The sequence below is a fragment of the Telopea speciosissima genome, chromosome 4 (assembly GCF_018873765.1).
Source record: "Telopea speciosissima isolate NSW1024214 ecotype Mountain lineage chromosome 4, Tspe_v1, whole genome shotgun sequence".
Taxonomy (NCBI): Eukaryota; Viridiplantae; Streptophyta; class Magnoliopsida; order Proteales; family Proteaceae; genus Telopea; species Telopea speciosissima.
In genome coordinates this window covers 6,109,535-6,131,588 of record NC_057919.1, presented here as the reverse complement: position 1 = coordinate 6,131,588, position 22,054 = coordinate 6,109,535, and the positions used below count along the sequence as shown (strand labels likewise).

General features: G+C 38.3%; 2 protein-coding genes across 5 annotated transcripts; both read left to right on the top strand.

Moving 5' to 3' along the window:
• The first annotated feature begins 6,584 nt into the window (after positions 1-6,584).
• On the top strand, positions 6,585-12,023 carry LOC122658093 (acyl-CoA-binding domain-containing protein 3-like). 2 transcript variants are annotated; one of them, XM_043852983.1, is made up of 6 exons: positions 6,585-7,237; positions 7,277-7,630; positions 8,408-8,513; positions 8,615-8,715; positions 8,811-8,880; positions 11,729-12,023. In XM_043852983.1, exons 1-6 carry the CDS (start codon positions 6,735-6,737, stop codon positions 11,738-11,740), a joined length of 1,146 nt encoding a protein of 381 aa, XP_043708918.1. In that variant the 5' UTR covers positions 6,585-6,734; the 3' UTR covers positions 11,741-12,023. The 2 variants fall into 2 exon arrangements, with proteins under 2 accessions (XP_043708918.1, XP_043708917.1); XM_043852982.1 differs by having other exon boundaries at positions 6,588-7,630; positions 11,729-12,022.
• Positions 12,024-15,449: 3,426 nt separating this feature from the next.
• Positions 15,450-21,962, top strand: LOC122658092 (molybdate-anion transporter). 3 transcript variants are annotated; one of them, XR_006332413.1, is made up of 9 exons: positions 15,450-15,816; positions 16,004-16,148; positions 16,762-16,930; positions 17,083-17,341; positions 19,383-19,471; positions 20,479-20,661; positions 20,749-20,847; positions 20,956-21,040; positions 21,680-21,768. XR_006332413.1 is itself a non-coding variant. In XM_043852979.1 (9 exons), the coding sequence occupies exons 1-9, from the start codon at positions 15,609-15,611 to the stop codon at positions 21,812-21,814; spliced, it is 1,359 nt and encodes a 452-aa protein (XP_043708914.1). In that variant the 5' UTR covers positions 15,450-15,608; the 3' UTR covers positions 21,815-21,962. The 3 variants fall into 3 exon arrangements, 2 of the variants coding, with proteins under 2 accessions (XP_043708914.1, XP_043708915.1); XM_043852979.1 differs by having other exon boundaries at positions 20,762-20,847; positions 21,680-21,962; XM_043852980.1 differs by lacking the exon at positions 20,479-20,661 and having other exon boundaries at positions 20,762-20,847; positions 21,680-21,962.
• Positions 21,963-22,054: the final 92 nt, after the last annotated feature.

The window sequence follows — 22,054 nt, the reverse complement described above, 5'->3', positions numbered from 1 at the left end:
AGAATGAGAAACCAGGAGACGAGTGGGAAAGAGAAGACTGGACAGACCCCCCCACCATATTATTTTCTTTTCCTTTCAAGCAGCACCAAATTTGGTGCACAGTCGGTGAGATCACCGTTCATTAATCCATCACTCTCAACATTTGTGGTTCCAAAACGGAGAGACAATTCCACATAAATGGAATTTTGCATCGGAACTTGATCAGACGGTTTAGAACGGGGTTGCAAACATGGGTTGTTACGCTGTCTACACCAGCATAACATTTGTCAGAAAAATTAATCTCCTTTTCATTTCTGTTTATGAGATTTGGTCATTTGGGTTTTGACTCTCGTGGGAAGCGTTGTGCTGCAGAAAAGAGGATAAGAGGCATGACTGTAGACTGTAGCATGAGCTGGGCCTCACTACTGGTGGTGGTTGGGCGTTGCGGTAGTGTATTGAACATCAGTACTATAAATGCTACTCAAGTTTTCTCCATCATAGAAGAAATTAATTATAATGTAAAAGCCTAAGAAAGGAATAGGATAACTAGATTATTTTTTTTTTGGGGGGGGGGGGGGGGGGGGGGTTAAAGCCCCCAAAACCCCCTTAGGGAGGAATTGTTATCCTCTCTTGTTAGAGCATGGTGCTGTAACGCATCATGCGGCATTGCAGAGGTCATGTGGCACAGCGAGCCCCACATGGTGCACATGGCCTCTGCAGCTGCCGCACGATGCGTTACAGCACCGTACTGTAACAAGAGAGAATAAAAATTCCTCAGGGAAGCGGAAGGGGGGAATCGATAAAAGCCACAAAGGGCAGAAATTGCTGTACAGTTCTCAAAAGGTCCTCCGGAAAGGAGGACAACCAAAATTCCTGTCTAGGGAAACTGATAGCCCACTTTGCAATAGAATGGGCAATCACGGAATAACTATATTTAACGTAAGGGTGTGTGGGTTTAGTCCCACATCGGGTGTGTGAGTGTGGTGTGTAGTGTTGTGTATATCTGTCATTTCATGGTCCTAAATGTAGGTTGTGTGGATTTAGTCCCACATCGGGTGTAAAAACTGGATTTTTTATGAGATAGGGAGAGTATAAGGCCCCATATAAGGTGGTTCATAAGATTTAGATGAGTCCCTAAATTTGACATGGGTAAATGGATGTTGCCCGATTACACCCCATATGCCTTCTCATATGGATAGTGAAATGATCACTCCACCGGTCTACCCCTCCCCCTTGATGCTCATGCATGCGCTCCCATTAGCCTCCACATTAGCGTAGGGGCCACGCAACATGACAGCAAACCCTTTCTCATTTGACATTTAGCCTCCACTATTTTTCTTTTTGACATTTAGCCTATCCAAAGAATTCCTCGTCTTACCAACAATAAAACTAGGGAAAAGATTCTCTGAGCTGATGCACAAGGTAGACTAGCAATTTCTCTCTATCTCTTTCCCCATCACATGAAATGACCTCTCTCTCCCCCTATGTGTTTCATCGTTCCTCATTATACATTTTCCATGCCGTTTGCACGGAAAACTCTCTCTAGTTCCTAATGATATTCCCATCCCCATGACTAATTGATCATATTAGTTTATAGGGGAAAGTTTACATGACTGTGTATAAAAACTTTCTCTTAATTTATATTGACAAATTATTATGATTAACTTTCTCATTTTTTAAACGAAAACAATTAAAAGACTACCTAATTGAACAAGTGCACTTGTACTTTTTTTTTTTCTCTCTCTCTATCTATCTCTTTTTCCTTCTACCAAAATATATTTAGTTGGACCACCATCAAAGGTTACATGAGTGGCATACTTAATTATATACCACAAGGAGGGATGATATTATAATTCTAATAATTTGATGTTTAACAAATGATTCAGATTGACTATGTATCAAATTTTCAGATCCAAAGTCAAATTATTTACCCTCTGGATCATTTATGTGAATGTGCCCTCTTAATAAATCTATGCATCCTTTTGATAATATAAAATATGAATCGATGTTCTCTATGGGAAGCATGGCCCTTTCACGTGCATGGGGTCAATGAAAAAGTACATATTGGTATCATGGGGGGTGAAATTTTAATCTTTCATGGGAGTGGGTCGGTGGGGTGGTCATTTCATTCCCTTCTATGTCTTGGCATTACACTCTTTCCACAAAGAATTTTCTTCCATTAAGTATTTAATAATTTATTTTGACACATGGGAAACTCTATTAAAAGTGTAACTTAATGTGAGAATGGGACGTCGGGTTTTACGGGGTTTAGAGATCCACCAACAAAATTTGGCCCCATCTGACTTACAAATTGTAGAAATAGACGTGCCCCCAGGCATTCTTCTCTTAGTGGCTTATTCAAACCACCGCTCCCAACCCCCCCCCCACCTACCCCCTACATCCTTTATTCTATAATATAGGTTGAATAGTTAGGATCAGGATCGTCTCCGTCTCCAGGGAGCCCAGCGCCCAGGGTGCTGCCAGGGGGCATCCAACGATTGAGCTATGTCACACGCATCTTAACGCATACCTAGGGATGTGTGTGGCACAACCCAATGGCTAGCAGCACCCTGGGCGTACTGGACTCTCTAGAGACGAGCTATATTCGAATAGTTAACCCATATCTAAACAATAAAGATAGTTTAAAATCACATTAAAGGGTTGACAACAGACAAGGTCCTTCTACCATGCTCTTTGCGAAACCTAATCCCAATTCCCACACCATCTTGTTTGGATGAGACATTGAAGCAGCCATTAGTGTTTAGCTTGGGTGAGGCAGATGTGTTGAGATGATTAAAGTAATGAATTATAGAAGTGTAATTTGATATTGGTTATCTGAGAACTTGGATGTGTCTTAATATACTCTTAAATCATCTCTACTTAATATTTTAAGATTTTGAGTCGAACCCACAAATGGTATTTCATGGGTCATTCCACTATTTATTAAAAACTATGGTCCCAAAACACATTACAAAGGCTACAATGGTATTAGCTCTCCACTAGTGGGTGCTTAATTATTGGTTTTAGCTGTAGACGTCATCCACTACATTCCTTATGCTATTCAACTTGTATTTTATATTCAATAGTTTATAATCTTTCATTATTTTATAATTTTTTTTTTTTTCAATTATACAAAAATAAAAAAAAATCATACCTAACACACATTAATCAATAGGTTCTCTTTCCCACCCCTCTTAGCTAATATTTATTCATACATGTATGCTGCATGATGTGAGAACCGGAGGAGAATTTCAAATGGGACTGAAGAAAGGTTTGGGTCTCAATCTCTGAGTTGCCATTTACATTAGAATCTATGACTCATAAAAAGGATATATTGACTCCACTCTAAATTGATCCAATCAAAGTTCAGGTGCGTGTAAGTCTTTCGCAAAAGTCCAAGGTGTGATAAACAAATCCAAACCATATGCATAATGAATAAAACAAATAAAAGTAAGAGGCTCACATCTATCTAGCTGTGGGGCATGGTTAATATATCGAAAGTAAAAAAAATATGCAAAACTCTAGGATTTAAACAATATGATAATCATACACAATTGTTAGCAACATGCTAAAAATTATGAAATTGCCACCCCATATGTGAACATGATTAGAAAACATCAAAGTTAAACCAAAATATGAACTAAAAGTACATGGCATGATGAACAAAGGATAAAAATGATAAAAACTTGGAATTCTGTGCACATGCAAACAGACCAAAATATCCCTGAGTGTAAAACTAACTTAGACATGGGAAAATGCGAGAAAACAAAAGGGGAAGACCCTACATGGAGATGAAAACCATGAAAACATGTTGTAAAACACCAGTAAAAATATCATCAAAGACCGAAAATACCAAATCGAACGATGAAAACGAAGAACATACGATGTGAAAAGTGAAAACCATCAGCTGAAAAAAACAATTGAAAGATAAAATATAGATAAAAAAAATATGGTACAAAAATCCCTAAATAAAACTAAGGAGACATGCCTTGAATCATGGCACATCATCCCTTCTCTATTGAGGGCAGCAATGAAGTACCCTTACTAAACAAAATATATCTTACAACATAATTAATGATATCAAATGAAACAAAACCCAAAAGACAAGACTCACCTAGCTTAAAGTTTTGTGAAGGGTGTCAAGAGGTTAGAGCAGCCTAAGCGTAGGTTTGGAAGATCTCAAGTTGGGACTTTTGTGAGAGACTTACGAAAAAAAAAAAAAAAACAATTGAAGAGGGAACCCTTATTTATAGCATAAAGTGTCATCCACGTCTAAGACAGATATTTCTCATCTAAACTCTTAGAGATCTCCTTAACTCTAAGAGGATTGAGTGATTGTTGGCTAGGAATGGAGATACACTCCATCAAGCAGCTTGAGGCAATGATATGGTGGATTCCAACATTCATGGAAACCTCCACCATGTCTTCTAGGGTCTTTAGAAGGGTTTGGATGAGTGCTAAGATCGACAAATTAAGAAGTGGTAAAGTCATTGCAAACTCAAACTTAAAGATCTCTTAACTTTGGAAATTCCCAGAATCCGGCTCCAGAATGGAATAATTCGACACTCAATGGGGTTTGAAGTCGACCAAGGCCCATCCGGTGTCAGCCCTAAGTCACTTTACCTATTGACTTGGGCTAACATAGGGGCTGGATCCAGTTCAATTTTGATCCTGAATCGGAGATAGTCTTGGTTCTTGGGGTTTGGGATAAAAATTTCCTATGCATGACAAATACATTTTTAATCAATTTTTAAATCCTAAACTATCATGAGGATTTGGAACGCTGTAGAGAGGCAAGGAGAACCTTCAGGAATACAAATAAGGGTCCTACAACATTTTTATTAGATCATCTTGATTCATCATTGCCTAGCCTACTTTGAGTGACAAAACGAGATGTCTACACATGATAGTTTGGATATTCCAATATACAAAGTCTAATCATCAAGTGGTAATCCCTTTTATAGTAGTTTTTACAACCAATCCCTTATCTACAACTAGTAGTTGATAGCTATGATTTTTATTTTCTCGCCCTAGAAAATGACATAGCTAGAATTCCCAAATGCATGTCATTTTATGTTAATTTAATAGTATCCTCTATTATCTTTTATTTATCTTATGGTTTATCCAGTGTAATATATAATACATTTTGAGTAAAAAAATCATTGTTTATTTAGTTTTCATAACACATGTTTATTGCACAAAAAATACGTGTTTCAAATAAGAAGCAAGGCTCTTATATTTAGACATTTTTTTCTTACATGGATGTTAAGGAAGGAATATCTTTAGTGGACACGTAGATCAATCACATGGTAGGTCAAATTAGGTTTAAAAATTGTGATAGATAGATCTCAAGATCCCCTACTCACTTATCAAGTTTCAATGTAAATTGAGTTTCCAAGAAGCTGGAAAAAAAAGTGGTTGGAGTAGCAATACACTACATGGATATATACAAGAGACAATAGGGTTGTGTTTGGTGTGCATACTAGTATAAATTTTGGGACTATAATGCATTTTGAATTGACAAAATAAAAAGAATCGTGGTTTCAGAATACGTTTTAGACCTAGAATTTATTCCAAAATACATACCAAACATAGCCTAGGTGGGAGGATAAATGATTGAATTTAAATCTGAAATTTAATAGGTGGCAAAATTAAATGTGCATGTTAAGAAAACATTTTCCTAAATGATCACATGGCAAAACCTTGTATCTAAGAATCAGAATTTAGAATGCATTCTAAACCGATAATCTATTCTAAAAATGCATACCAAATAAAGCCCAAAAAAATGCGAGAATATAATATGAACTTTTTACATATGGCCTTGTAGTATTGGAAGAATCGCACATGCGGTCATTGCCTTGATAGTTATGATTGTTTGATGCATAACAATCATGAATGCTTATGATCAAGGAAAATTATCTTCTCCAATTCTCTAAAGCTTGGTAGTGTGGTAGTGCTAGACTGCTAGGTGGAGATGTCAATACGTGGCAGCTCGACATCCAATAGTCCGAGTTCGCTCAGACAGTTAAATGTTCGAACTACTACATATCAACATCTCCACCTAGCACTACCGCACTACCGAATTGGAGAGGATAATAATCCTACGATCAGCAGTAGTGCTAACAGCTTATCGTTAACGGTCGCTTGATCAACTGCCGGCGTTTAAATACGTGGAGTGTAATACGTGGGTCCGAACATTCTTTTGATTAACACGTGTCATGTGATTGGTAATTATCATATACATGCATGCATATGCGACGTTGATATATCCCAGATGGCGATTGGTGACCCACAAACATACGTCGTCTGCCAAACGTTCGATGGTGCAAGGACTAAACGGACTGGGAGCGTCAGAGATTCCAATACAGTTAAAATAGACCGACACAGTTCGCCTGCCTCGCTTCTGTCTGGTAATACGAACCGTCGCTTAACACTCTCTTCTGGTTCGGACTTCTGAAGGAGATATTGACATATTGAGAATGAGAAGTCCTTTCGGACACATCCCTCTACCAAGGTTGCCACATGCTAGCAAGTTTGGTGGGGCCGACTCCCATATAAATAGAAGAGGGAAAGATAAAAAAACAAAAAGAGTAGAATATGCTTTGCTCTGTTCTGCAGAATACCTCTCCCCTCTCCTCTCTCTCTTATAATTTTTTTTTTTGTTTCATCTTCGTTATCATTGTCAATCAATTCACAAGCGATTCTACTTTTTCTTTGTCCTTTCACCTGCAAACTAAGTGAGGGAAGCAGAAGCTATGGAGTTCTTCCACGAAATCTGCTTAACTGTTATTCTTTCGTTCATCTTCGCATTCCTCGTCGCCAAGCTTCTTTCAATGGCGTCGGCTGGAGATGCTGGTGAGCAGGATTCTGTGTCAAGACTAGGAAAGAAATTTGATGATGGCGTTGTTGCGGAGGAGAGAGTGTTTAAAGGAGAAGTTAAGAATCTAAGATTGAAGCCTGAAGAACGAGTTGAATTTGTTGGTGAAGCTGTGAAGGTTGATGAATTTCAAGCTGATTTGGCTCAAGAAAAGTTGGAAAGGGTGCAAGAAGGTTGCGAACCGGTTGAGTTTCGTGAAGATGACCAGATGGCGACGAAGGAAGAAGGTTTAGAAGGAGTCAAGGCTCACAAGTTCTTGGAAGATAAGCTCGTCGAGGAGAGGTCTGGAAAGGAGGATGTAAAAGCTGGTGATGCTGATTTGGGTGAGGTCGAGAAACAAGTTATGTCCAATGATGATCGGGTGGAAGCCAATTTGGTTGAAGAAAGGCACGAGACTGGAGAGGTTTCGGAAATTAATAGAGAATTGACAAAGGACGAACAGATGCCTGCCAGGGATGAGGAGTTTCCGGTTATCGGGTGTGTGAACTATCAGGAAAAAGGAATTGAGGGAAGGGAGAAAAGTAGACCGAATGATGAAAAAGCAGGAATGTCTGGAGATGATGATGACGACTGGGAGGGGATCGAAAGAAGTGATGCGGAGAAGCTTTTTGCTGCCGCTGCATCTTTTGTTGGTTCTACTGATAACAGTGATCGCCTATCGAACGTTGGCAGTGATGTGCAGATGCAGTTATATGCGCTTCACAAGATTGCCACAGAAGGGTCTTGCCACGAGCCTCAACCAATGACACTTAAGGTCTCTTCCCGTGCAAAGTGGTACTAAACTTTTCCTCTGCTCTTTCTTTTTACTGACTGTCCACCTGTTTTGTACTGCTTCGTTTATTGATCTCTTATTACTTGCTGAATTGTCTATCTAAACATCATGCTTGGAAAAAGCTTAGCTTAAATGCACGCCGGGGGGGGAGGGGGGGCGGGGGGGCGGGGGAGGAAGTGACCATGTAACAAAATAATGACAAAATAGATCCAAAATTAACAGTTAAAGAAAACCACACATCCTGCTTTAAAATGATGAAACAAGTGGAAAACAGACAAGTTAGAAAAGTGGGGGTGGGGGTGTAAACGGAGTGATGACAAAACAGTTTTGTGGGAAGTTGATTGATTTGAAGTTGGAGATGAAGCTCCTTCCAGTAGGTTTCCTGTTCAGTAATGTGGCCATGTATTTACCATTTCTCAATTCCCTGTTATTTGAAACACCCCCCTAAAATAGATTCCTTTCTAGTGTCAGTAGCTCTGTTTTAATTGATCTTAATATCCTATCCCATAGAGGCTACGCAAACTAATACGGAAATTCTAGACCATAAAAAGGAAAAAAATCATCTTATTAACAAGTGATAGTTGTATTTCAAACCAAAATTCTCCACTGAGATTACTTTCAGCCGAAAGATTGTGGAACTTTGGAGATGGGCAGTATACAAAACACCTCAGGACCGATCCGTAACCAAATTTCGGGGTATAGTTTGATTGCTAGTTATACTAACAGGGTTGAGAGCTGCTATATATGAGTGATGGAGGGGACTGGTTGCGTTGTGCAAGGAATGCTTGGCAGCGTTTGGGGAACATGAATCCAGAGGTGGCTATGGAGCAATATATCTCTCTTCTTTCAGATAGTGTTCCAGGATGGATGGGAGGAACTCCTGGAGTAAGTCCTTCACTTCTGAGACATATAATTCTATTGGCTTTTCAGTAATTTCTGCTTGGAGAATGCTGGATCCCCATGTTTTTTTTGTATGTCTCTTACAGGTTAACAGTAAGAAGGATTCTCTGGAAATTGGAATACCTGGAGCTCAAGCTCCTGATTTAACCACAGTTCTTCACCATCAGCCTAGTTTGGAAACGGAAAGGTAGTATGTGAATTGATGTGAAATCTTTGTTGCCACAGTTCTACACCATCATCTTTTATTTGTTTATTTATTTCTTATCCATTTCATTCATTCAGGAAACAAGAAGGGAATGACTCTTCTGTTGGAGGAGGTGATGCCATCAAGGACCCACATTATTTGGACAGGGTATGTACTTGTGATCTCATCTGGCATTGCTTTTCTTAGGTTTTCTTTTGTTTACTTGAGGTCAAAGAAGGGGATGGTTTACAGATATAATAACCAACATATAAACATAATCTGTTAGTATCTGTATATTTGTACTGTAAATCCCTAAAAGAATGGAACAACTTGTTGTCACCAAAGTGGTGAAATAAGATGTTGCAACCTTCTTTTAATTGCCCCTTGTCTTATTCCCAAAAGTTATTTAATGCAATGTTTAATGCATATTTTATGCCAGGATTTATCCTCATTGAAAAAAAGTGTTATACTAAAAAGGGCAAAAATTAAGGTTACAATCTTGTTATTTATATATATATAAGGAAGGGGTTCTCTGTCTCTCTGTCTGGGAGCGTGGCGCTGTCTATCTCTCTCCTCCCCCAAACAAAGGGTAGAGTTGTCTTTTCACAGGTGGAGGAGAGAGATAGACACATGGGAGCACTGCCTTAGGCCACGCTCCCGGACACAGTTGTCTTATATATATATATATATATTTTTTTCTGAAATCCTTAATGATACTCTGCCAAAAAATTAATATGGAAAAAACTTGCAAGAAAATACAATTGGAAAGAATTCGCAGAAAAAGCAGATGGGCATGGACTCCCCCCCTCCCCCTTGACATGTTTGTGGGAGCTGCACCTGTGCATCTATGTGTTTCTTAATGTGTGGATTAGATGCAATAGATGCTACATAATTTTACTGAATTTTTTCACAGTTCCTATATTCTCCTTCAACTGGAACCTGGAGTGTAAAGATGCCACTTAAATTTTCTGGCCAGGGTCAGGTCAAACATAAACAACCTACTAGTAGTTTAAGGTAGCTAGTTTAGAGCAGGAAAAAAGTACGTGATGTAATCAATGTGCATGTATGCGTTTTTTTAGCCTGTTCAATTGATTAGTTGGGATTTGTTGCATCAGGTATCACAATATATCTTAGGAGACACATCTAGAATGTAATACAGTAAAGCTAGTTGACAATGTTTACTTTGTTTTTCAAATCATTAAAGAGATGATTAAGGAACCTGAAAAAGTTGCTGTATTATTTGGCTTATCCATAAAAACATATGCAACTATAGAATTGTTAGTTTAGGCTATTTATAAAATGGACAGCTTGTAGGTCATTAGCATCTTTGAACTTCTTTAAAAAAAAAGGGCGTACCGAGTGCACAAGGCTCCCGCCACTGCGGGGTCTGGGGAGGGTCAGGAACCTGAAAAAGTTGCTGTATTATTTGGCTTATCCATAAAAACATATGCAACTATAGAATTGTTAGTTTAGTCTATTTATAAAATGGACAGCTTGTAGGTCATTAGCATCTTTGAACTTCTTAAAAAAAAAAGGGCGTACCGAGTGCACAAGGCTCCCGCCATTGCGGGGTCTGGGGAGGGTCATAATTATGCAGCCTTACCCCTACTTTTGCAGAGAGACTGTTTCCAGACTCGAACCCATGACCTCTTGGTCACAATGGAGTAACCTTTACCTTTGCACCAAGGCCCGCCCTCCCATCATTGCACTTCTTACATCTTTGTAATACTTGCTTTGTTGATTTGAGTTTTTTCTCATATATTTTTAGCCGTATTAATAATTTTTTCCTTCTATTACTTAATTTATATGTAGAGGTGACGATTTTTCCATGTTTATCTCTGCAATAGTCTCTGTTTTTTCAAGATTTTATTGGTAGATAGATGTGGATGGTGTGATTATCTTTTATTATTGCCCTGGCTCCTAAGGATTTGAGTTGACGGAGCATTATTTTCTGAAGACAGTTTGAGATGGAAGATCTTGAAGTTCTTGATTATTTTCATGATCTACAGGTTTCTACTCTACCAGGTTGTTTTATCTTAGTTTAAGTATACCAACACACACAACCGGAAATTTTTCCTTCACAAACATTGAGGCCATTATACATATCAAAGCTGTGACTGTTGAGATTAATATTAAAGTCCAGACTCCGAGTGAGGACAGTTTACCATATCACACTTCATACTGCCATTTCATGTCGATAGGATACTCGTCTATCTTGACTGGAATTTGTATGGCCAGAAAATTATGTTTGTTAGTTTTTTTGTCCTATGCTTATTTCTCTTAATTCTTAAAATTGGGAATCTAGGAAGATGTATCACTCTTTCTACGATTGTAACCAGTTAGCATGCCGAGTATTGTCCCGCTTATTTGGTTGCCCTAGATACTATTTGAATTGATTCTCTCGCAAGCATGTAGAATGAACAATTTCAGGGCAAATGATCAGTCAATGTGCAAATTTATAGGTTCCATATGTTTTGCTTGCAACTTGCACATGTATGCTGTTTACAAAGATCTATCGGCTGTTGAACATGGAAAATTCTATAGATCTCTTTTCATGCCATTCTTGAATGAATTTTGAGTTAGATGCAATAAACTTTTGCTACTCAGATGTAATTTAAGTCAGCTATTACGTTTAGTCATCTTCTTGAGAGATTAAATAGAACCTTAGCAAGAAAGTAAGTGTGTCCATTTTTGTAGGCCTCTTCCATTTTCCAGTCTTCTACTCCTATGGTAATCACAATTTGAGACATGAAACATGAAGAAAGAAAATCAATACCAACTTTACAGATGTGACTATATTCACTGAGCATGATCTGAACACCTGTGATCATATGTATTAAGGTTTATCCTAATGGTTTATTATGGAGCTGTCTTGTAGTGATTTAACACTTAGCTTTTTGGCTATCTAAGTGTATTATTTGGTATGATGTTGGTAGTTCATGTCTAATGGATTCAGATCATCAAAAGAACATAAATTTAGCATTCTATGTGACCTGTTATGTTGTGAAAATTTCAGGACAAACTATGATAGATACTCCAATGCAGTGGCCTGCCTACAACCCCAGGAGACATTCTCTTGGGTTTTCCTGATTGAAAAAGGGGACAAATCTCCCAATTACAGAAGTATGGAAGCCTCAGGTTTGCTTGCAGTATTGGAGGCTGTTATGCTGCTTTTACCAGCTTTCAGTTGCCTTAAAATAATGTTCCCATGTTTTAAGGGTCAATATAATGCATATTATGTATATATGTATATGGTGTATGTTTTGCAGACTTTAGTCCTTGTTATGTTGAAAAAATAAATAAATATTTACGTGTCTGTAACCGCTAAAGCATTTGTTTCGTGCTCTCTCTTTGTTGTTTTACCCTCAGCCATTTCTTGATCAAGTCATTGTAGAGTTGTAATTGTCTTTGAGTTTACAACTTTTCAGTGAAGGAGTAGTACTTTAAAGTGAGATTTCTGAATAGAGAGTACTTTTTGTCAATTTAAGGCTGTGTTTGGAATGCATTCTTGGAATAGATTATGGGTCTAGAATGCATTGTGAAACATGGTTCTCTATTTTCTAGCTTCAGACTGGGTTCTAGACCCAAAATCTCTTGCAAGATTGCATACCTAACACAGCCTTAAAAGAGGGAATGAACTGATGCTGTTAAATTTTGAATAGGCTCAGCGGTCCAGCCCTAGGTACGATGATATTGGATTGACGATCCCTTTGATTTGATACTGGGGAATAGAGATTGTCTGATCTCTGAGCATCGATGTATTGGCAAAATATCAGTGCAAGAATGGTTGGTGAGATAACCGATCTTCACAGTACCATATTTGCTCCTCACAATAGATTCAATGAGTTTCATGGTAAATAAGGTTTTAAGGTTCCACAAACTCTCTCATGGCACCCAATGTTCATCAATCGAGATAAATGGATGATCTTTGACACATGAACTATAAAAAGAAAAAAAAAAGAGAGGGTTCTCTGTGCTAGCAGGGTACTCTACACCCTGTCATACTTTTTTTGTTTTTTAAATAATAAAACAATACATGCGAGAAGGCATAGCATACGCTTATTTACCTTATTTATGGTGCTCGAGAAATTGCATTATTCATGTGGGACATAGTAAGTGATGCATACACTTATTCATATGGGACATAGTAGGAGGGCTGTTTAATAAAGGCTTAGTAGGTAAGTGGTGCATGACATTTTGACTTTCTGGTTTTAGAAATCGGTATCGGATCGGCCATATTTTTTTTTGGGTGAATAATTTTGTTTACTTTTACTTCCATCTTTGTATTGATATTGGTAATTGATCCATGGACCTGGTTTTCCTTCTGCCATGGCGGGAGCTAGAGGATCCAGCCTAGCAAAAACAGAGGGGTTTGGATAATTTCATTGGGGAGGGAGGAGGGAGGGGGCACATGTGAAATGACCCAAACACCCCAATTTTTGCTGGGATGGATCCTCTAGCTCCCACCACAGCGGGAGGAGAGCCAAATTCTTGATCAATATGGATTGGCCAATATGATACGAATGTGGTGTATGAAAAATGTTGTTTTGATATGAAATGCAAATCGATATGTATGTCGATCCAGGGCTTGCTCTGGTGGTTCGCTATTCCCTTGGGAGAACTACGTCAGGCGCTTGATCGGTGGTTCCAGTCTCCTCAACAACACCCAAAAGTGGCGGTGAATAAAGGAGATTGTGCGGCTCTTATTTGTTTACCCCAGGATCAGTTAGCTACAAAGTTGAAAATAGGAGGATGAAATGAAAGAAGAAGAAAAAAAGAGAGATAGAAATAAGGGAATCAAGTATACTTGTTTATATTTTGGGTTTTGGATGATGAGAGAGATAACACCACAGTAATCGGCATTCTTTTGTTGCTTTGGATTTATAAGATTTTGCTGCGTCGAAACTCGTCTATATATCTTGGTTCTTGACTCAAGAATCAAGAATCCAAATTTTGTTGCGTTTGTTTGTTTGTTTTTTATTTTTTTATTTTAATTTTTGGATGCGTGTTTACTTTTACAGACGAGGGAGATTTATTACATGGACTGGGAAAATGGAACGAAAGCGAAAGAAGATCCAAGGTAGACAGAAAGGCCTTGTGGAGGTTTAAATTTCTATTCTGAAGAGGAGAGCTCCTATTCTAATGGGTATGAGCATGACAGCGAGGGTTCCTCTTCTACCTCCACACCTTCTTCTTCAATGGACGATTACCGCTACGAAGGTGATCATGTTCTCATTGTTACCGGCTGCAAGAGATGTTTCATGTACTTTATGCTTCCCAAACAGGTCCAAGAGTGTCCCAAATGCAACGGCCCCATCCTTCACTTTGATCAATCAATCGAAAAACGACTCCCATGATACTTGATTCCCTTATTTCTCTTTTTTTCATTTCATCCGGGCGGGTTATTGCTCGATCCGGATTTCAAACGGGTTTGTTTCATTGATCTGGGGCAAACAAATAAGAGCCGCACGATCACTTTTGTCCACATGTCAGTGTGTCACTTTCAAAAGGTAGCACTGCAACATACTACTAGATCTAAGAATTGGGGAGGATTTGCATCCTATCAGTACTCGGTATAGGTATCAGTCACCACAGATACCATTACCAATATAATGAATTAAATTCTTGAACTAATAAGGAAAACAAATCAGTAATCATAAACCCATTCCCAGCCTCATTGGGTGTGTTGAGGTTCGGCATTTTGGGAGAATGGGTGTGATATGGTTTTGTTTCACAACATTTTATAATTATCCAAAGGGAAAAGATTGGGTATGCTAGCACCTTATATATATGTCTATCTCTCTCTTCTTCCTTTCATGTGATAAAAGAATTGTTTCAAAAAGGGAAAGAGAGAGATAGACATATAAGGTTCTAGCATACCTATCCCTCCTTTATCCAAATATGAAGATGGGCTTGTAACTTTAATCCAAGGAATCCATTAAATATAATGGTCTTTATATATAAGAAGGAAAAAAAATCTGTACACCACTAGTGTGTATGACCCTTTGACGCACTCTCTAACAGTCTCTCTCCACCTTGATTACGTAGATCGAGCATGTGAGGTAAAACCCTAAAGGTAGATTGAGTTGTGCCTGTGAAGTAAAGGTGTTAATTTAGAATCAGAATCGGGAATGAAATCGAAATTCATTTGGTTCGATTTGGTATTAGTTTTTGGTTAAAAATTATCACTTTGAATCTAATCAAGTGAAGTGTAAGTTGTATAAATCGAATCCCACTTGACCTCAATCATACTAAACATTGAAGGCTAAAATAAGAGTTCTTAGATTTCAACTTTCACGTTGTTTTTTTTCGCCTCCATCTTCGACCATTGAGTCTCTTTCCTCATTTCTCTTATGTAGTTATGCATTTATGTTCATTCTTCGTCAAGATTAGTACGAGAGATTTCCAAGTCTTATATGAATCGAATAAATTAAATTGAATTATACTGGTTACGAACCAAATGAAACCAAATACCAAAAAAAAAAAAAAACCTTGATTTTGACTTGAGATTATGACAATTATTTGATTTTATTTCGATTTATACATATTATATTTTTTTTTATTTTTTTGATAAATACATATTATATCCTGAACCAAATCAAAACCGAATCAAATAACTAGAACCAAACCGATTGATACTCTTGCCGCCTCTTCCATAATACCCCTATTGGCTCGGAGTGCCTAAGTAGAAGAGTCCGATCTCATGGTTTCATTAATAAGGGGAATGAAACGAGTAATAATCTCAACAAAAACACCCGCCAAATGCGAAAGTTATTTGCTCGTCGAGGTTGACACTACTACAACTCTCCTCTCGCCGTTCGTCCTTGGCAAAATTCGCATGGTTTTCTTCCACAACATTTCGTGTTCTAGGGTTTTGAGATCTTAATCTCCTTACAATGGGGATCGTGATCGAGAGCGAAGTGTGGGAACCGAAGCCCTCCCTCTATATCTTCCTCTTATGCTCCTCTCTTTTCTCACTCATTCTTCTCCCTTATTTCACGAAGAACTCCAACAGAACAACAGGTCTCTTCGATCCTTCAGGCGTTCCGGCTTCATTCCTTCGTTTTCAGAGAAGTTTCCTTCTCATCTATTCACTCGTTTCAGGTCTTCCTTCTGCATATTTATTTTTGCCATTTTAATTCACTAATTTCAGTTCGTCCTTCTTTATTCTCAATATGATCAATGGATCACTGGATCACTGCATCACTGGATATATATGTTGATTCATCTTTCAGTGCATCATTTCTTGTTTATTTGGTTAGTTACTTGTGTTTTTCTTTGCCTACGTCAGTAATGGAAGGTCTCGGATCAGTGTTTGGGGAGTTTGAATATGCTTCCCATGGTATTAGCAGGGAACAGATAGTGTTGTCTCTCTGCGTAGGATCTGCCGCTTCTCTGCTCATCGGTTCCTTATTAGGCATACTCGGTGATCTAATGTGAGTCATCTTTTTCCCCACATTTTTGGGATTTTAGCTCTGATCCGAATGTCTCGGATTGTAATATTAACTGCTAACACATAAATCCCTATCACATTTGATTGGCATTGAGAGTTGGAAATTTTCATTTCCTTTTTATTATTTTTACCTTTCTTTTTCAATTGACGGAAATAGAAGTAAATAGATCTTTCAAATTAAGTGAAAAAAGGGGGGAAAATGGAAATAGTGTATTTATGGATGACTTAGAATTATTTGAAATTTTCTGTTACAGTTTCTGGCTTTTGATTGCTTATTCATTTGATTTACCATGCATGTCTGTTTCATGGACTAGACATTAAACTTTGCTACTGGAGATCCTGGAAGTAAAGGATTTCTGCTGTTTGGTGCATTCATAGGTTAGAAATATAGAGAAAAATGGGATAGCTATTAATGAGTGCCTGTGGCCCGTAACCCGCTATGATTGTTCCTTTGGCAACCAGTATTAGAGTCAACTTTGATGAAGATGCTACTTACTTAGTTGTCTCTGACAGACTATTGTAGTGAAAGTTAATTGATTCGAAATCAGTGTATGAAAATAACTGTAACCATTTTATCCTTGTATGCTCATATGCAGAGGTCAAAAGAAAGTTTGCTTACTGTTCTGTGTCCTCCATCTATTCGTTGGCATCTGGAAGAGGCTGACCATGCATCCATGTGTTTGGGTTGCAAGCATCTGTTTGGCTGTTGCTTCTTCTATCTTCTCCTTTGGTTTTGAGACGTGGATGGTTGCTGAACATGAAAAGGTTTGTGGTTGGACGCACGAAAAATGACGAATGTTGTGTTCCTTTTTTTGCATATTTTTTGCGGTTGGACACTGAGGCATGCATGAAGTAACTGGCATACATAGGATTAGCTGTGAATGCTAATATGCAAATGTATTATTCTTTGTTTGCAGCTGGGTCATAGGCAGGATTTTTTGAGTGACACTTTTTGGCTGATGGCTTTTTCTGAGTCTGCCTCTCATATTGGAAGCCAAGTTCTTGCTAATTGGCTGGCTGATAGTAGTAATGAGCAAAGATTCGATTTTCCTTCTACTGCCGTGATTTTCTTGGCTACAATATGTCTAATCTATGTCACAAGAGAATGGAAAGAAAGTCCAAATGTATCATCCATTAGGAGCTATAAGATGTCATTTTCCACCATCATTCTTGGAGGTAAGGTTACATATCCTCCATAAGCCTTTTTGTGATCTCCCCCCCCCCCCCTCCTCCCCCCAACCCCCAAGCTCACATGTCCAAATGGAGCAATGTTAGGACAAATAAAAGATTAGAGGAACAATTTAGATTCGCTGCAAATAGATGAAAGGGAATAAATAAAGGTAAATGCGCACTGATGCGATGATATTATATATGACTTCTATGACATTAGCATTATTTGGTCGGATAATATTTTTATATATTATATGAAACTTGGCATATTGGCACAACCTTTCTATGTAAATAAACACTAAAGTAACAATATTTTTATATATTTCCCCGGGGCTTAACATCATGGCATTGAAATACAGACAACCTAACATAATGCAGGTGTTTTGCAATCTTTAGAGCATATCTGCGGCAAATGATTGCTTGCCCTTTATTTGGAAACTGCAATCATTTCATTACTCCCTGTCTAGATATTCTCTTGCTCCTTCCCTCCATGAGTTTGACGATGAGCTTGTGTTGATAATTTATTCCAAGTTTCGTATATTTTTCCTTCAACTTGTTTTGATGTTACCTCTTCTTGATCACCAACAGCTTTTGATTGCCCTCCGTTTCTTGTGATTATGAAACCCTTTCTGCATACCCCAATGAACGGAAAAAGCTACTGGGGTCCACAGAATCCTCCCTTTCTCGTTAGATGGAGCATAAACTAATCTCTAAAGTACTTTACTTTACCTCCCAAGACAGACCACACAAATGTCTTATTGTTCATGTTTGCGTATGCGTTATGCATTTCTTTCTACAGATCAAATCTCTTAAAAATTCTGTTGAGCTTGTGTGATGCAAATGCAATGTTCATATCCTTTTTTGAGAGGAGAAGAAGGATTTGCACCCAGTATTTCTCATGGACTCCAACTCCAAGATCATATCCTGATTAAAATCAAGGATTTTCCCTCTGTCTTACGAGACAAACAACATCTCCAACAATTCCTCGGAATTTTAAATTATGGACGCAATTACATAAAGGACCTCTCTTCTAAAGAACAAAGTCTTTTATTAAAATTGAAAAAAGATGTTGAAGATGAGTCTGTACTGGTTGTGAGTAACAGTTCTCAAGATGTTTTTGGGAAATTCCAGCAAGAAATTTTTATAGCGCTGGTATTGTTCTTCTTCACAATGACGTTGTATCATTGGAAATATTTCCCGGGGGAGGATTTCTTTGATGTTTGGGATTCGATTCCAAGACCTGGCTACAACCAGCCAAGGCCCTTACAAGCTGTGCTGCTGGCACCTTTTAGTTAATGGCACATATTTCCCTCCACACTTGAAAAAGATAAAATTAGCATAGGAGAAATGACTAAATTATCCTGGAAAGTCGAACAAAACTATTTGAAAATGAAGCCTCCACAAACTTATCAAATTGTGGTATTAGATATGCTACAGCCATATTTACCCCAAAGTGAAATTCATGTAGTATGTCTTCATATATATAATATATAATTCTATAAAAGTGCAAACCGACAAGGAGGAAATGCATGCAGTGATTGATAACATATTTAGAAGTTAGAACATATAAACTAGTTTATTGTTTAGTATATGTTACACACGGCCACACGCTCTGACATACACATATTTGTTAGTGGCAGCTTTAATCCAATGTCTCAACCTTAACTGAACCCAACCTGACAAAATAGGTTGGGTCAGTTTGGGTCCCTAATGCCATGCAAAGTGCATTTTGTTCCAGTTACTTGGATGATTGATCACAATCATTTGATCCAACTGACGTACATTCTGCACATTTCTAGACCATGAAGAAATATCTTGTAATAAATGATAAATAGGTTTTGCCAGGTGGACTACATGGATGGTAAACTGACAATAAAGCAGTAATTGTTTGGATATGCATGAATGGTGCAGTGGGATTACACTTTAGAAACCCAAGTCCATAAATATCCCCTTTCTAGGTATTTGAAAATGCTCAATATTGCACAACTTATTGTCATTGTTTTCTTTTTATTTTTCTCTTTTTCTGAAGTTTATTTTGTTTTCATAGATAAACGGGTATGGTTATTGGCATGGGCGCAAGCATGTCTTCAGTTTTCCATTATGGTCATCTGGATTCTGTGGGCACCAACAGTTGTGGTATGTACTACATGCAATTGGGATTCAACAGAAAATGTTTGCATATTAGTATAAAGGGGGGGGGGGGGGGACTGCTTGCATATTCAGGATTTCTTGATTATTCTTTTCATCTTAAGCTTCGTTTAAAAATAAATAAATAAATATTAGGCACTGAAATTAGTTTGTTGGAGGTCTATACTATTGCAGGGTATATACATGTAGTATTCACAGTAACTTGTAGCCAAAGGCTGAATCATAAGTATGAAAATGAAATTTTGGAAGTGCATGTTAATGTACATTGAGATGCACAACTTATGCTGAACAAGCATGAAAATGGGTTTGAATGTTCTAATCCCTCTGTTAGAACTTTTTGAAAGTATAGCCATGTTTGTGCATTGGCAAACATAACTGAGTCTTGGAGTCAGAATGGAAAACACCAGCAGTCATGTGATGGTGCAGTTAGAAATTCAAGATGCTGGATAATTATACTATGATCTCTCCAAAAAAAAAAAAAAAAAAAGTTTAATGGATGGAATCCAAGGAAAATTTGTCTTATAGATCTCAGAATGCACTTTCCAGTACATTAAGCAGCAATTCAAGGTGTAGGACCTCTAAACAGTAAATCATTAAGGCGCCTGTGTGTCGCTAAAATGTAGATTAATCTAAGGAGCTTTGAAATGCATGGAACTACCTTCGGTGGTGTTATAATTAGTTGTTAATATTTTGCCTCAGTGAAAATAAATGTCTTGTTTATTGTAGCCTTTCTTTTGAATTTCTTTATCCGTTTATGCACATTCTTCAATATGCACAAAATAAATATTATGTTACATTTCTGTTTCGTTTCATGTGACCGGACTTAAAAATATGGGAACAAAGCCTATGTGCTTTTATTTTGGTGCAGAAATCGTATGCTATTTTATTAGAAGGATCACAGAGTGCATGCTTTTTTGTTTTCCCTATTTTGCCCCAAAATGAGTTCATGATCTATGGCCTTGTGTATTCTTTACCATATTTTAGCCGTGTTTCAGGCTGACGGACGAGAAGTGAAACTAGGGATGATATATCCATGTTTCATGGGTGCAAGAATGCTAGGTAGCACTGCAGTTCCATGGTTCACAGGCGGACCATCGCCAGTTCGCAGTGAGGATTATTTGCTATTTGCATTCATTGTCAATGCAATTGTCTTGTCTATAGTAGCTTATGATTATCAGGTATGTCTTTCAAATTATAGATAGGTAAGAACAATCCTCGAATTGTCAGATGCTGCAACTAGATGCTTGAAAGTTTAGCCTTTGTAGTTGCACTTTGCAGGAAATCGGGGTTTTGGTGACACTGTTCTGTGTCTTCCATGCTTGTGTTGGCTTGATACTACCTTCTCTTGCACGACTGAGGACCATGTAAGAATCACATCTATTGTTTCTTTGTTATAGGCTTCTTAGATTTTCACTGATTAGGGTACTTATTGGGAGGATTTGATATTTCTTTTGCTAATACTGTTCGCACAGGTATGTGCCGAATGAATTGCGTGGGGGGATGATAAACCTGTCCACCGCTCCTGCAAATGCAGCAATGGTGTTTGTTCTGATCCAGGTGTGTTTACCTTTCTTGTTTGGAGGAATTCTCAAGAATAGGTTGGAGAAGAAAAGAAGCCACATCCCCTATCTCTGCTGTGTGCACCTTGTAGATGATCTCTGAGTCCAAAAAATTCAATGAAATAGTACAATAGTCATATAAATTCCTTTCACATCAGGATCATGTTATCAGACTATTTTTTTTGCCTTTGGAGAGTTGTCCTTCTGGAAACAGCCCCTCTGTGAAAGCAGGGTTAAGGCTGCGTACATTATGATCCTCCCCAGACCCTGCAGTGGCGGGAGCCTTGTGTACTGGGTACGCCCTAGACCTGTCCTTGATGGTGTACAATATGAACCTTAATCAGGTGGAATGGGGCATGGCTTCATGAACTTGGGTCCAGGCTCTAGCAGTCACTTGTTAGTCATAAATATAACTAATGGGTAAAAAGATTCTGTCTGGGAGCATGCCTCCTGCACCAAGACACAGGATAGGGCAAAAATGACTGCCTTGCCCCCATGAAAGGTGAAAATCTCACCTTTTTTATGCTTTCGTGCGCGCTCACGCTCGAGGACATTAAACTCTTCCGCATAACTAATATATTGTTTTCGTTCAACGTTATGGGCCTGCTTGATTGCTCAGAGTTTGGCTTTGTTGCAGGGGGGATACCACCGAAACTTTGGGAATGCAACAATAATGGCATTTGCTGCTTTTGGGCTGTTCTCAGCTGCTGGTTGCATGCATGTATTGAAGAAGTGGGGGAAGCAACCGCACCAGAATTGGCACAAGTTGTAACTAAACCCTAAACCCAATTCCAGGCTGAATTGGAATGCCAGAATGGCCTGAGATTCTGGGTTCATGTTTTTCTTTTATCATCCGTCGAACTGATGAAAAATGGGGAAAGGTAAAAGGTGAAATGCAGAATTTTCTTTCACCGCTGGGGCCCAAAGGTATGAGGGGAATATATTGGGTGATGCAAGATGACTACCTTATTTAGTGAGCTACAAATGCATCTTGTAGTCCCACGTGCTCCAC

What these genes read in the sequence shown, in the direction of transcription:
- LOC122658093 (XM_043852982.1), top strand. Translation starts at nt 6,735, where the DNA reads ATGGAGTTCTTCCACGAAATCTGCTTAACTGTTATTCTTTCGTTCATC. An exon ending in GGATGGGAGGAACTCCTGGA is followed by an intron (nt 8,514 to 8,614) that starts GTAAGTCCTTCA and finishes TGTCTCTTACAG; the next exon opens with GTTAACAGTAAGAAGGATTC. An exon ending in CCTAGTTTGGAAACGGAAAG is followed by an intron (nt 8,716 to 8,810) that starts GTAGTATGTGAA and finishes TCATTCATTCAG; the next exon opens with GAAACAAGAAGGGAATGACT.
- LOC122658092 (XM_043852979.1), top strand. Translation starts at nt 15,609, where the DNA reads ATGGGGATCGTGATCGAGAGCGAAGTGTGGGAACCGAAGCCCTCCCTC. An exon ending in CTTGCACGACTGAGGACCAT is followed by an intron (nt 20,848 to 20,955) that starts GTAAGAATCACA and finishes CTGTTCGCACAG; the next exon opens with GTATGTGCCGAATGAATTGC. An exon ending in TGGTGTTTGTTCTGATCCAG is followed by an intron (nt 21,041 to 21,679) that starts GTGTGTTTACCT and finishes GCTTTGTTGCAG; the next exon opens with GGGGGATACCACCGAAACTT.